This window comes from Schistocerca cancellata, chromosome 5, assembly GCF_023864275.1.
Source record: "Schistocerca cancellata isolate TAMUIC-IGC-003103 chromosome 5, iqSchCanc2.1, whole genome shotgun sequence".
Classification (NCBI taxonomy): Eukaryota; Metazoa; Arthropoda; class Insecta; order Orthoptera; family Acrididae; genus Schistocerca; species Schistocerca cancellata.
Window position 1 is genome coordinate 464,406,990 of NC_064630.1, and position 16,583 is coordinate 464,423,572.

General features: G+C 38.8%; 1 protein-coding gene across 6 annotated transcripts in view; it reads right to left on the reverse strand.

Moving 5' to 3' along the window:
• The window catches only part of LOC126187841 (rho GTPase-activating protein 19), a 117,358-nt gene that overhangs the window by 52,209 nt on the left and 48,566 nt on the right, over positions 1-16,583 (reverse strand). For all 6 annotated transcript variants that reach the window (XM_049929149.1, XM_049929150.1, XM_049929145.1 and 3 more), the window contains exon 5: positions 3,820-4,034. In XM_049929149.1, coding sequence (XP_049785106.1) covers positions 3,820-4,034 — 215 coding nt within the window. The remainder of the gene's footprint in view (positions 1-3,819; positions 4,035-16,583) is intronic.

Sequence of the window (16,583 nt, forward strand, 5' to 3'; positions counted from 1 at the left end):
CATGCCAAGTCCATGATGCTTCATGAACCTGCATTTGAATAATTTTTTGTATTAACTCCAATGCCATTGTTATGGTGTCCTTGACTCCATTTCAATATGTCATCATCTAGTTTTGGCCATTTTTGCATTCGGTACTATATTTACATATTTAGTCTTCCTCAACTTTTTCAGTTCTTCATAGTAAGCCCGCCAATCGCAAATGGTTTTCTTCTGTTGGGTGGAGGGCTGAAATGCCACTCAGCCGCTCTGTTTCCATGTCCTGTTGCATATGCTATTACTTTCAGTTTATAGGCCACATAATATGAATACTTTTTATTTTTATACATTACAAAACTAGCTACTAACAAAAATATTTTACTGTCACCAATAACATAAATCGCTTTCAATTAAAGTTCACTGGCACTGTAGACTGTAATGATGCACCATAGGTTAGACAGTGTTATGGGTTTTTGATGGCAGAGCAGGAGGTAAACAGTGTTAGAAAGTCTGTGGATCCTTGCAACTCACATTTTTCGCATCAGTGCGCGGCTGCTGCCAGTTAAATCCAATGTTGCCTGATAGAGACAGGTTTCCCCCGGCATCGAATATATGGCCATTTTTAAGACTGGCAGGAATCTTAAATCAAACACTGGACTTTTTATATTAATGTCGAGGATAAGACGCACTTGAATTTTGGAGGCAATTTTTTGAAGAAAAACGTGTGTCTTACAGTCCTTAAAATACAGTATGAACATGTAACAAATGCGAGACATTCAGCACTTATTTTGCATAGGCTACCATTTGTAAATTCCCTGCTTGCACTACATAACTAGAATTTGCACTACTAGTTTAAACTTTATTCACCTGACTTACGAATTTTATGTGTGACTACCATTTATGTACTTATTTGAAATAAACCTTTGGTCGAGTTCTAAACAACTTGGTTTAGGCAATGTAATTATTCTACAAGATCTAATTTAAATATTCCATTATCATTCCAATTATCTATTTATCAGATATTTCGTTGTTTTTTGTAAGTTTGTCTGTATTAGTAAAAGGTTTAAGGAATCTTAACCGTGTCAGGATTTGGACTTTAAAGTGACAGTGCATGATCACCCCCTGTACAGTTCAGCAAGCCATGCAAAAGACTTAGCACACTGGAATTGAGTTTGCTCTTCTGGGAAAGTGATTGCGAGTGGAACTGCAATCCTCGCATTTAGCTCGGAACCAGAGCATCCCAATAGGTCCTGGAAACATTGCTGCAAAAATCCACAGTCTTCACCAAATCAACAGGTTACCTGTAGGCAGCAGGGATCATTCCTTTCAATTTACAATTCCCTACAACCAGTGCACTTAACAGCTGCCTGCAGAGCCGCCTCCACATCTGGGCCAAGACTTTGTGGCAAGCATATGGCGTGGACACTGACCTTTCTTTGTAACCTGAGTAGACTCCATAAACCACCTAACACTGGAGTTCCCAATGACCACCACACACTCAATGCGATTGTCTGAACCTTTATGGAGTTCTGCTGCAGTCCAGACCGACCATGGATTCTGTACTGGCAAATATGTAGTCTTAGCAATGAGCAAGACCTTGTGCCTGATTTTAAGGCATATAGGGACAGACCCGAAACTGGCACCCACTTTCGCCTTTCATCCAAAATTGTGAACCTGCCATTGTTCCCCATTCACCTGCAGATGAGTATGAACCACTCAAAACAGCTGTATCACAAAGAGTAGGGACATTAAGGTTTTGCAGACAAGACAGGGGCATCATAGGTGATACATCTAGTGTTGCAGGTGCTTGAATGCCACCTCAGTCCACTGCAGCAGTCTGAAACCTGTTGGCTATGGTCAATGCAGGTTCCAACAGGTTTCACTTCCTCAGGCATCCCTTCACTACAGGCAAGCCCACAGCCATCTTTACCTGTGTTCCGTTATACAATACAAGATATTTTTAAGTCTTGCTTCAGCTGCCAGATACTGTGGTTATTGTGTGTGTGTGTGTGTGTGGGGGGGGGGGGGGTCATTTTCGACGAAGGCCTTGCTGTCTAAAGATCACTTTCTGACAATCTTTTTGTTGTACCTATCTCCGACTCAGCATCTTCGCTAATGATGAGCAGCAACTATCCTTTTTATAATACTGTTTAATGCTATAAAGTTTATTTCCATTAATGCCCACAACATCGTTTAGAGGCTAGCACAGTCTGAATAAGTGAAAATAATAATGCAGATGTGAACAATACATGAAATATATTACTAACTCAGGCAGTAGAAAATACCATTTAGGTACTGCCACTACACTGCCTCTGGCTACTACTACCCCAGTAACCACATCAAACGGCATTTGAGGTCATCTAATACACAAACACTCATAAAAAAATTAATAAACGCTACTCAACAGATAAACAGACAGTGTCTTTACTTCCTCCTCACAGAAGCACTTAAGAAAAGACTATACTAATTACTGTGTACAAGACAGGTTCTGCTGTTCTTTCCTCTGCGGACTGAAGCACTTCAGGCTAGAAGAATATATTTGATTTTTCACAGACTCCGGTAAGTGTTTTATGATTTTATTGCTGAATACCCCACTCCTTTCTCTCTCCCATTAATTCTGAATTAGAGATAATGTTCCTCCTCCTACTCTTCTTCTTTTTCAAATGTATATTTGGAGCTGCTTATCGCATTTCTTTAGACATCAAAGGAATTTATAGTACTTAGAGTGATAACTATACATTATTGTTGCTACAATTCTTTACATTTCAATGTAAAACTTCACTGTTAATTTTTCCACAACACATATACGATTACTTCATAACACACTTCAACAAACAACTGAATTTGAGAACTCAAATACACTTTAAAGAGCAAATATTTCTTAAACATGTTTAACTAAAAAGGACTCTTGCAGCAGTATTAATTTCCTCTTTTCAGCTGAAAGTTTTGAGCGCTATAATTACCTGACCATCTAGATATTACCAGTCAAAATTAAACTTAAAAACATAACTGTAAACTTCCTGGCTGCAGTTATCTCATAATAGCTCCCCTCCCTCTTAAACACAAAAAGATTTTTAATACACAGGGTATAAACAATTACTATTTACAACATGTAATCTTATTTACACACACACACACACACACACACACACACACACACACATACACACTAATCTACACAGAATAAAAATAATGGAAATACCTGGTTGGTAAAACACGTAATATACGACAAAGGGAACCACTAACCTATAGAGGTCTGTGGTGTCGCACACAGAAACACATAATAGAAATCATTTAACACTAGCTTTTCAAGTTCGTGCTCTTTCTCTAGTAAGAGTACACACATTCACACACACACACACACACACACACACACACACACACACACACACACACAATCAATACACTCAATAGCTGCTGGTTGTGTTTGTGCATGTGTGTACTCTTACTAGAAGAGCAAGAGTTTGAAAGCTAGTATTAATTATTTTCTATTATGTGTTTCTGTTAGCCACGTACCAGTCCTCTATAGATAAGTGGTTGTCTCCTTAGTTTACATATACAGACTAAAACTTTTTTTATATTAATGGTGACAAATCTCAGTGAGCTATCATCATCTGCATTTACAATGATAATATTTACAGAGAGATATTACAATATAACCAAAAGATAGAAACACTATATTTATAAGTCATGGTTTTACTTTGAATTTAATGTTTGTTAAGCAGATGGCTCGTTTGTCTTGTATAATCTGCTAATTAACATTCATATATTAGTTGCATGCTCTCAGTAAAATGAAATCACTAGTCTTTGTCACAGCTTTTAAGGAAAGCACCATGTCACAACCTTTCTTGGGCAGATAAGATGTGGTGTGAACAGTGTTGCAAGGTTGTCTGCGGACATCTTATTTTTAGCCTCGTGACAAGCTGTTTTATGCAGTAGCTGCAGCAGATCTCTCAGAAGCAAACGGTTTTCAACTGGTAACAGAAGAAGAAGTAGCTGAAGTGCTCTGAGTAACCGTTTCTCATTTCCACGTCCTGATGCTACCTCTTTACATAAATCTATAAAAATAAAAATAATCATAAATTACTAAAACAATAAATATGAACTTCAATCAAGGTTACTGTAATATGTATCACATGCTGACACAATAACATATGTAGTATCATAAACAGTTTTAAAAAATGTCTATTTTGATCTCCATTGTCTTGCTGTTGCAATATGTAACATCTGAAATATGCACGACACAGTAAAATTGTTGCCACAGCCCTCAAAATGACCTAATGCCTGTAATATTCGTATTAGACCTTATAACATTGATAATTAGTCAATTACTCCCATACTCTTCTTGATCATGTTTAGCACTACAGCTGAGTTGACACTAATTTTAACGATTAATGAAAACCACTTTAGCTGTATTACTACTAATTTATTGTGTTTGTATGGCTTTGTTCTTAGAACTTCTTCAGGTTAGCACTACTTGGCAACCTGCTAATCTAACTTTGGCTCAGAAGGGGGTAAATTATGCTGCCACAGAAGTCTTTGGTCACTTACCTAAAAGCATCAAAAGTCTGACAGATTGCCATATACCATTTAAAAGGAAATTAAAAGAATTTCTTAATGGCAACTCCTCCTACTCATTAGACGAATTTTTGGATATAATAAGTGGGTAATTTCCCAAACCCCTCAAATATATATATATATATATATATATATATATATATATCTGCTTGTGTCTGTATATGTGTGGATGGATATGTGTGTGTGTGTGTGTGTGTGTGTGTGTGTGTGTGTGTGTGTGTGTGTGTGTGTGTGTGTGCGCGAGTGTATACCCGTCCTTTTTTCCCCCTAAGGTAAGTCTTTCCGCTCCCGGGACTGGAATGACTCCTTACCCTCTCCCTTAAAACCCACATCCTTTCGTCTTTCCCTCTCCTTCCCTCTTTCCTGATGAGGCAACAGTTTGTTGCGAAAGCTTGAATTTTGTGTGTATGTTCGTGTTCGTTTGTGTGTCTGCCGACCTGCCAGCACTTTCATTTGGTAAGTCACATCATCTTTGTTTTTAGGTATATTTTTCCTTCGTGGAATGTTTCCTTCTATTATATATATATATATATATATATATATATATATATATATAATAGAGGGAAACATTCCACGTGGGAAAAATATATTTAAAAAGAAAGATGATGAGACTTACCCAACAAAAGCGCTGGCAGGTCGATAGACACACAAGTAAACACAAACATACACACAAAACTCAAGCTTTCGCAACAAACTGTTGCCTCATCAGGAAAGAGGGAAGGAGAGGGAAAGACGAAAGGATATGGGTTTTAAGGGAGAGGGTAAGGAGTCATTCCAATCCCGGGAGCGGAAAGACTTACCTTAGGGGGAAAAAAGGACAGGTATACACTCGCACACACACACATATCCATCCATACATACAAGACACAAGCAGACTGCTTGTGTCTTGTATGTATGGATGGATATGTGTGTGTGTGCGAGTGTATACCTGTCCTTTTTTCCCCCTAAGGTAAGTCTTTCCGCTCCCGGGATTGGAATGACTCCTTACCCTCTCCCTTAAAACCCATATCCTTTCGTCTTTCCCTCTCCTTCCCTCTTTCCTGATGAGGCAACAGTTTGTTGCGAAAGCTTGAGTTTTGTGTGTATGTTTGTGTTTACTTGTGTGTCTATCGACCTGCCAGCGCTTTTGTTGGGTAAGTCTCATCATCTTTCTTTTTAAATATATATATATATATATATATATAAAGTGTCATGTAATATTTTTTGTAATGTAATATCTTATATAGACACCTTTTATTAACCTGACACATTCCACATCATTACGAAGTGTCGTATTCATGATCTATGGAACAAGTACTAATCTAATCTAATCTAATCTAACTCGACCTGCAGGCAACCATAGTAACGAGCAGACGTGCAGCAGCAGTTTCTCATCCAGTGGTGTGGCCGCTGTGTGTTTACACAACACATGAGAGTCATTATTTCGTAGCTGCCCTAACAATGTTCTTTAAGTAATGTGGAACTTAAATTGGAGAGATTGTATTCAGTGCATCACTGAACAGATCTCTCAGTGTTCTCATGCTTCTGACATTCAAAAACAGGATCTTGAGAAACTTAAGATGGCGCATGATGATATTATTGGTTTCCAACTGGATTTTATTTTAACACTCTTTTTATTAGACTGAAAAATTCTGAATTATGCGAAAAAGTTGTAACTTCCACAGCATAACTGGGCCAGTGACTACCCCCAACACATGAGGAGCTATGCTGCTGCATTCTTGCACCAAGTTTTACCTGGCATGGCTTGCGTGCTAGCTAACACGAACCCTTTTGCTGTTGCTCTGCTGCCTGAGCTGGTAGTTGGACTTAGCCCTATTGAAGACCGTAATCACAGATCAGAAAAAAATACAGCGAGGGAGGATGTGAAAGAAGCGGCTGACACTCCTGGACCCACTGAAAGCACCCTCAATGCAATTTCTGGCAAAACAAGCAGTATAACTTCAGTTGTAAATAATGGCAACACTGTCCTTACAACCAGAAGCTCCATTCGACATTCCAGAGATGAAACACAACACAAAGAGTGGCATAACAAGGACATGAATGGCAAAGGGAAAGGAGACTAAATATTTCTATAACCCAAGTTGAAAAAATTTGCACTGCATGTTCCAGGGACCAAAAGAAAACTGAACAAATAAATCCTACTCCACAGGAAATGGTCACGTCCATTAATGGATCTGCAACCGCTTTGGAACCTAAACCTGATGTCACTGCTGGAACTACAACGATGGAAGAAGATCTACCCACGATGCCCGAAACATTGCCCAGGGGGTTAGAAGTGGAGATGGGAACACCATCTTCGGCTATAATGCAGCTACAACTACCTGAAGCAGGGCCAAACCGATAACATCACTAAAATCATATTAACTAAACTACTTGCGGCCATAAGATCCATGCTCTAGTGGACTTTGTTTATGGAACTGGGGTGTATATTGCTATTCTTCAGGAAGTTACCAGTATTGATACTGAAGTTACCAGTATTGATACTATTGTTGTAGGTTATACCGCAATTTTTAACATGAGTTATGAATATTCTACTGTCACCGCACTCATGATGCGTGGTGGCATTCCCTTCAATAATGACCAGTGTCTTCTTAAGGGTCAAGCCATCTCATATACTGTCAAGAGGAGAGAGATAAACCTCTATGCTCCATCAGGCTCCACCAAACAACAACACAATTCCCCATTTATAGTATTATTATTATTATTATTATTATTATTATTATTATTATTATTATTAGTAACACCAACAGTAACAATAATAATAAAAAAGTGCTATCCAGTAATAACAGCACCAATGGCAGTCAGCTATTCATTGCTGGAGATTAACTGGATCCTATGTACAAAGGACCAGACACCACACTCCAATAACTGTCACAAATTGGAAACTGGTTACCTGTCTTCATCTCACTGACACTTTGAACACTTACATGGTACCAACGATATTTACCTATCTGTCCCACTGAGCAGCATGCAGACTGGATAGGATATCTGTCTCTTCCACTTTGCAGCTACATGTTATGAGCGATGACACAGAGCTAGTTTTTTTTTCTGTGCCTACTCATGTTTTATATACCTTCAATGTCAACAGGTTTTGGTTACTGGAAACCAAATAGCCTCTTGCAGGACTCTTTAGCTTAAAAATGAAATAAAACTTAAATGGGAGCAAATTCCTTTTCATACGCACAGCCATCCTGACACAGTAACGTGGTGGACTGGCTACACAATGCCTATGCTTTAGTCCACAGTGAAACAGTATACCAGGCAGAACAGCTTCTGGTAAAAAGCAAGCATAAAGTTTTACTATCAATGCATTAGGACCTGTACCAGAAATTAATGCTGTAGACACTGTAACATAAGTAAAATCTAAGTACAGTGAAATCTCTTTATAACGTTCCTCCATATAATGTTTTCCTCTATGTTACGTCCATTTTTTTTTCGGTCCCGACTAAAAGCCCATATAAACAATGTTAAATTTTCCTCTTTACTGCGTTTCCTCTATATTACAGTTTCCTCCATGTAACGCTCATATTTTTGGCACCCTGGTCAATTATTTACCTCTTTATAATGTTTAAGTGACTGGATGTAGACGCATTGTTTTCCGTTATGTGGTTTCACAGTTTGCACTGGCTCAGAAAGCCCGCACTCAGCGTATTTCATATGCCAGCGGCAAAACCCAGTCACGTGACATGTGACACACATTCTGCTTGCGATCTCTTTGGCGCCATTTCAGTCAGTGCTTTGTATTAGTACTTAGTAGCGTGTTGTGTGAGCTGAGCAGCAAACAGTTCGTGTGCCTAGTAAGTGTGTGTCTTCGATATAACTTTTTTTTTTTAAAGCTTTCACCAGTGGACATGGGTGAAAAGCGGAAGAATATTTCTCTGGAAGAGAAGGTTTCTATTATTAAAAAAGTGGAGACATCTCCTGGCGTGAGTCGCGTGGAGCTAGCGAAGCAATTGGGACTGGCCCCTTCAACACTCAACACTATTACGAAAAACAGATCGTCGATAATGGAAGGGTTTGAGAATTGTCAAAATTCGAAACGTATGCGTTTGAAACAATGGACTTACGACGAAATTGGAGAAAGTTTTATTAACTTGGTTTCAGCAAGCACGTGCTGCAAACATTCCTATAAACGGAACTATTTTGAAGGAGAAGGCGCTTCAAATATCACTTCAGTTAGGAATGGACAATTTTAAGGCGTCCAATGGATGGATTGATAAATTTCGACAGCGTCATGGTGTTGTGTACAAATCGGAATGTGGAGAAAGTAGAAGTGTGGACGAACCAACTGTTGCTCAGTGGATACAGACTCTCCCTAATCTGATACAGGGCTACAAACTGCGTGACATTTATAACGCTGACGAAACCGGCATTTTTTTCAATTTAATGCCGGATAAGACATTTACTTTTAGTGGGGAAAATTGCCATGGTGGTAAGAAGAGCAAGGAATGTCTTACCGTTTTGTTGTGTACAATCACTGATGGCAGTGAAAAACTGAAACCTTTGGTTATCGGGAAGCCAAAAAATCTGAGGTGCTTCAAAAACATTTCCACGTTTCCGTGCAAATATACAAACAATGCCAAGGCATGGATGACAAGTGAAATATTTTTACGTTTTCTAAGAGAATTTGACGCCAAAATGGGGAGTGCTGCAAGAAAAGTGCTGCTGTTTGTGGATAGATGTGCGGCACATCCACCAGACGTACCCTTTCTGAGAAATGTTAAAGTAATTTTCCTGCCACCCAACTGCACCAGCTGTCTGCAACCTTTGGACTTGGGCATAATACACGCCCTTAAGGTTACATATAGGACAGCCCTTGTAAAAAAGGCCTTGAATTTGATGGACCAAAGAAAACCAGGAAGCCAGCAAAGCTCACAACTGAAACTGAACATTTTACAGGCAATAAATTTAATTATGTACTCTTGGAGGGAAGTAAGTGCTGAAACTATCAAAAACTGTTTCACAAAAGCGGGATTCTGTGAGAATGAGATGGCAGCTCCTGTGGAAGAAGTTGCAAGTGATCTGCAAGAGTTTCACCAATTAATAGGCAGTGATTCTGTCACTTTTGAGGACTTTGTGGCTGTGGATGACAACGTGGCAACCACAGGAGTACAAAGTATTGAGGAGCTGACTGCAGAGAGAAGCTTGGAGAGTAATAGTGGTAGTGAAAGTGACGGTGACAAGGAAGATGACCCTGTGCCCTCATATACAAAGGCAGCTGAAGCCTTTGAAACATTCAGGAGGTACGTGATGGCCCACAGACTTGAGGACAGAACAGTAGTTCAACTTGCTCATTTGGAGCAAGAAATGATTGCCATAGAGTCTAGGAGAAACAGAAAACAAGCAAGCCTGCTTGAATATTTTAAAAAATCATAGGTATGTTATTTTCAGATTGCTTAGGTTCCTAGAGTTTTGTGCAAATTTAAGTTCCATTTGGTAATTTAATTATTGAAGTAATTTTTTTGTAACTAATTCTTTTTTAATCTGTCCCATTTACTGTGTTTTTATGTAATATGTTCAGTATATCATAAACAAAATTTGGCTCATATTCTATAATTGGGTCAACTGAAGAATGGGATACCACCTGTCAGCTTTGGAGAATGATGTCAATCTTAAGAATCTGTTACAACTTTTCACTGTACAAACTGATCCATTTACTTTCACCCATCCACCTACCAAGCCCCATGTTTTCATTAAAAAAACTAATCAGTTGATACATTAATCATTTGCAATGAATATCATATGTTGTGAAAATTTAAAACGTCATCTATGGCACCATTTGTCAAAGCTGATTAGTGGTATCCTGATCTTCAGTAATGCCCTATAATTATTATTTGGAAGCCTTCCTCTTTATAGTGTTTTCCCCTATACAGTGTTCAGAATTTGTGGCCCCTTGAAAAACGTTATATAGAGGTTTCACTGTATTTTGATGATAAAAAAGGAAAAAAAAAAGAGACACTAGTGGGTGCGTTGGTGGAATAGAAGGCTGTGTCATGGTGGAGTGGGAGCAGGTAGGTGGATGAAAGACAGGGACTAGTGAAGGTCAAGACTGGGATATGGGGATGTAGGATATATTGCAGGGAGAGTTCCCACCTGTGCAATTAGAGAAGCTAATGTAGGTAGGAAGGATCCAGATGGCATAGGCTGTGAAGCAGTCACTGAAGCGAAGAACGTTGTGTTGGGCAGCATTTTTGGGAACTGAATGATCCATCTGCCTCTTGACCACAGTCTGGCAGTGGCTATTCATGCGCACACAGCTTGTTGGTTATCATTCCCACACATAACACAGCACAGTAGTTGCAGCTTAGTTTGTAGATCACGATTGCTTTCACAGGTAGGACTGGGACAGGTGATACTTGTGACCGGGCTGGAGTAGATAGTGGTGGGAGGGGTGTATGGGCCAGGTCTTCTACCTATGTCTATTACAGGAATATGAGCCACGAGGAAAGGAGTTGACGCTGTATGATAGGTAAGACATCAAAAATCAGGCTTGTCACACAGTAGTCAGCACCATCCAGGAGCACCTGCAAGTGGTGGTGTAAAATTCCCGGTAATTTAAAATCAAAGAAATATTCCCAGGGAATATTGCCGGTAATATTCCTAAAGTACATAAATTCCTGGGAGTTTATGATGAATTAGCAAGATAGCTCAAAAAACTTAATAGGTAAAAATAGGTTAAATCAAATTTATATGGATCTGGACTTAACCTTCTTGTTAGAAATAAACACTTTTTTTTGTTTTCAATGTTTTACATAGCAAAGAATTAGCCCTAGAATTGCCAAGCATCGACATTTACGACTCTTACGTTACCTACAACTGCCAACATCGAAATAATCAACTTTTACAAAAACCATGTTAATAATATTGATATGCCATCTAGTGAGTAACTAAAGCTACTAAAATACACAGGGAAGTTTGTTAAGTTTTTTGTCGATGTTCGAGGTATTTAGGCTATAAAGTTTAAAACAAACTTAATGTGAATTTTGTAAACATTAGTCATTGAAAATGGCATTTCGGGGAAAATTATGCGAATAAACCAGCCGAGATTTATGATGTACTTGAAAATACAAGTGATTTTATTGACACAAAACGTGGCAAAATATTAATTAACAATTCTAAAAGTGAAAGTGATAGCGATATTTTGGAAAATAAATTTATAAATCATAATTCATCGCAGGAAATGAGGAGTCTTTGAATTTTGAAAGTGAAACACCTCTAGTCATTCATTTGGAAAAATTAAAAAATACTACAAACAACAGCCGGTTGAGAAATATGCCTCCATAGAAATATTTTGTAAGTTTAGGTTTCATTCAGAAAACTGGGGGGTTTCAACTTGCCTAAAAGTAGGCCTAGCAAATATTTTAAATCATTTTTTCCGCCAGACTTACAGTAAATGATGTTTTGCCTGGAATTTGCACAGAAATTAATGCATGGAGTGATAAATCTTGATTGAAATGTACGAATTTACTTAATTAACCTAGTTTTAAGGTTCTTTAACTGTTAATAAGTGTTAAAACGTTCAAAATCTAAAAATTTTCATAAATTCCCAATTTTTGGGAATCTTCCGGGCCAAAGAAATATTCCCAGCAATATTCCCATTTTATAAGATCCCTCCCACTGGTAATATACCCGGCCCACATCACAACCTACATGAGGTGGATTGTCCCTTTGGGAAACTCATTCACGATCAGTGAAACTGAGAAAGCAACATTGTGAGCGATTAAGGGAAAGTTCCAGGGCCTGATGGCCAAGGGACAGAATTCTACCCATGCTATGCGGACATCCTCAATTACTCCCTTCAAGCTGTTGCTAATGTGGTGAACTGCAATGGTAAGAAACACTACGAACAATGGGACACTAGTATTCTCCCAAAAACTAACTGTAACGCACATGTACACTACCTCCAGCCCATAACACTGTTTAATGCAGATTTCAAAACCATTAGGTGTGCAGCCAAGATTTGCTTGAAAACACTACGGGAGAAGACTTTATGTAGCTACCAACATCATGCTGTCCCTCATAGGAGCATCCTCTCTGGAACATGTGGACTATGGGTCATGATATGCTCCGCAACATCGGTTGAAACTGGATTATCAATTGTATTTTTATACTGTTGGAAAGTGGACCATCTGAGCCATGAGATTTTAATAAATGTGATGATGGAATATTGAGATCATATCACAACAATCCTCTGTGGAGTAGTATCTGATTTTTATCAATGGTCACCTCACAAAAATGCTCCACGTCAGCTGATATGTCAGCCAAGGACGCCAGCTACCGATGATCCGGTATGCCAGAGTTACTGAACATCTACTGTGTGTCACTGGAAGTGGAATTCAAAGATTAGTGGTTCAGAACACACAGATCTGCTGCACTGCACACAAAGACGGTGTATCCGTTGTTGTATCTTCCCATCATGATGTAGCCTCCTTGGTAGATGTACTTGGAATTTACTTACATTAACAGCAGGGAAATGACCATACTTCCCCTTTGTGAGGGGCTTTGATGAAATACCAGAAGTGACATCAACCAAACAACAGACCTCACCCCATTCTCTAACATCTACTGGGACACCACACCTGGTCGCATGATAACTAACAACTGCATGGACCTCCTCAACCGCATCAGAGCCATTCTGAATCAGCACTCAAGACATCTGAACACCCTGAAAAAGGTGCAAACAATTCATGTATCCAGTGCCAGCAAAATGTACTAATGACTCAAATACTTGCACTCCCTGAAGCTTTGGTGCCAATATTCAGCTGGCTGCTCCTTTGTGGTAACATCTTTAAAGTATTGTTCAGGGCATTCACCCTACCTTTCTCCCAAGATGGACTTGGGCTAATCAGTGTTCGACAGCAGTTCGCAATGCTCCTAATCAATCGAATGAGAAAAGAAACAGCATCAGGACACATGCCTCCCTCACATATCCTTTGAACACGTGTACTGGACAGTATGGTGGTGACATTCATTCAGCAGATGTTCCTGCCCTCACAGATTCACTCACAATGTTATCTGACTGCCAATGACAAAATTCCTACGAATGACAAATGCACAGAATTCACCTTGTTGCAACAGCTGCCTGGCACAAATGTGTAAATGCTGACTCACTCACATGCAGATTTGTTTGTGGAGCAGTGCAGGACATATGGAATTTTCCCAACCCCAGACTAGCTATTGCTGATAGAATGAACACACGCTATCTCACCATTCCTGAATTGATGTGGCCTGATAGTGAGGGATACCCAAGTACTAAACACAAGTCAGCTCTTTGTATGACCAGGCATAAGGCCACCTACATAACTGAAAATCCACAGGCTACCCTTCTTGCAGCACTAGTCCTATACTGAATGGGGATTATTATTGAATTGTCCAAGATGACAGCCACAGGAAAAAATTTGGCAACACGCTGCATATCAAAATCAAGGACTCACTGAAAAAGCTCTCCATCATGCTTGTCACCAAATAATCAACACAATGAAAAGGCAAAATCCACAGCAGAGCTTCTTAGATCACTATAGCTCTTTCATGTAAAAGATACAGTTGTTTGTGAAAAAACAAAAGCCAAAACAAGGGAAAATTGTTTAAAAGACAACAACTCTTCTGCAATCTTGAATTCTCTGTTCTGTTATTGTAAACTACAGATGCGGGAACATATGGCCTATGTTTCTCTCCTATTAAGCTCATTTGAAAAACAAATTACTGAGTTATTAGAGAGAGAGAGAGAGAGAGAGAGAGAGAGAGAGAGAGAGAGAGAGAGAGAGAGAGAGAGAGAGAGAGGGGGGGGGGGGAAGGAGGGAGGGAGGAGGAGAAGAATGGCCATAACACAACAAACATATGCTGAGCTGGTTTTCATTAATCATTAAAATTATCCCCAGAGTTCCCTCCCATAAGAGTAAAAATGCAAAAACGTAACCTATACGCCCTGCAAAGATACTGAAACAATAATACATCAAGTTCAACATCCGAGTGTATGAATGCCCTGCACAATGAGTCCAATATTTTACCCCCTTTTGATCCATTATATAATTATTGAAGGAGAGACTTGGCAGTATAAACAGAAAACTATTTCTTGTAAAGTGTGTACATTTTTTGTTGTAAGTCAGACCTTAGTTATTGTCTATTGTTATACGCAACAAAACTAGAATTTATTCTCATTTCCAAGTTCTTCCTTTTTATACTACTTCATTTAATTGGCAGTGTGTGCACTTCTCTGGAGCAAGATTGAGCATTTAATGTTTATCTTCAAATTTGTAAATACTTTAGGATTAAAGGGGGCACTAGCGTTGAGTACACACACGCAAGTGCGCGCGCGCAACCACACACGCACGCACCTACATGGTGCCAGCTAGACTGACAGTGTGTAGTATACTGTTTTCATCTGTGCAAATGTGTCCTCAGTAGCAGTGCCTCTTCAAATCTGGCTTGTGGTCGTCGAAAGTAGGCTATTTCAAATGATGAGTTCTATACCAGTGAGAGCTCACACACTTTAATGGCACTTAGGCGTTAAATAACCTAGTGTGTATGGTCAGATCAAGTCTCATTTATTACCATTTACGCACAGGTTACACTCTGGTGATGTCCCATATTGTGATTGTTTGAGTGCAGGAATTTAACACAGATGTAATTGTTCACTAAAGTTAATATGCGGTTGTAAAAAATTCTTAAAACTCTGTCCTTAAAATTAACAGTCATATAGCATATTTTACAGACTACAAGACACACTTTTTTCTTCGAAAAATTGCCTCCAAAATGTGTGCGTCTTATACTTGAAATTAATATAAAAATGTCCAGTGTTTGATTTAATATTCCCACCAGTCTTAAAAATGGCCATATATTCAATGTTGCAGCAAGCCTATCTCTACCTGGCAACATTGGGTTCAACTGGTAGCAGCAGTGCCCTAACATGACAAACATGAGTTCCAGGGATCCACAAGCTTGCTAATACTATCTCCCTCCCACGCTGCCATCACAAACCCAGAACACTGTCTAGCCTATGATTGCAGTCTGTGGTACCAGTTAACTTGAATTGAAAGTGATTTGTGTTACTGGTGACAGTAAAATATTTTTGTTAGTAGCTAATTTTGTAAGATATAAAAACAAAAAACAAGATATGAGACAGGCTATAAATTGACAGTAATAGCATATGCAGAGGAAACAGAGCATCTGAGCAGCATTTCGGCCCTCCACCAACAGGGAAAACCATTCGCGACTGGCAGGCTAGTAAAGAAGAACTGAAAAAGATGAGAAAGACTAATTGTGTAAATAGAGGACTGAATGGAAAAATGGCCAAAACTAGATGACATACTGAAATGGATTCAAGGACACTGTCAAAATGGCATTGGAATTAATACAAACATGATTGAAGTACACGCTCATAGCTTGCACTACTGTAGAACTTAACAGACATTAAGGGTGAAGTTGGTTGGTGGTACAGGTTTATGAAGCATCATGGACTTGACATGCTAACGAAAACCAAAATCTCTCTGAAAATGCCACAGGAATATGAAAAGAAAATATCTTTCCATTGCTTTATTATTCAACAGCAAAAGAAAACCAGTGTGGAACTAAGCCAAATAGCTAATATGGACGAAACTCGTCCCACATTTGATGTCTCAAGTAACAGAACTGTTGCCACAAAAGGTGCCAAAACTATAAAAACAAGTGGACATGAAAAAATGTGCTACACTGTTTTCCTTTCATGTCATGCTGATGGTACTAAACTTAATCCAATGACCATTTTCAAGTGCAAAACAATGCCACAACCTTCTGAAACACTGCAAGGTGGTTGTGTTCACATACACGACAAAGGCTGGACGAACGAGGCTCGTGTGAAATGATATATAAAGAGGACAGTAATAATGATGATGAAGAAGAAGAAGAAGAAAGTTCAGATGATGATTTTCAAGGATTTTAAGCATCAATTAGGTTTCTAACTATGAATTTTTTTAGCCTGGCTGTGCAATCTAATAATAAAAAATGGTAAAAATGTTATTTTTAATCAATTACTTAAAAATTAAGGTGCACCT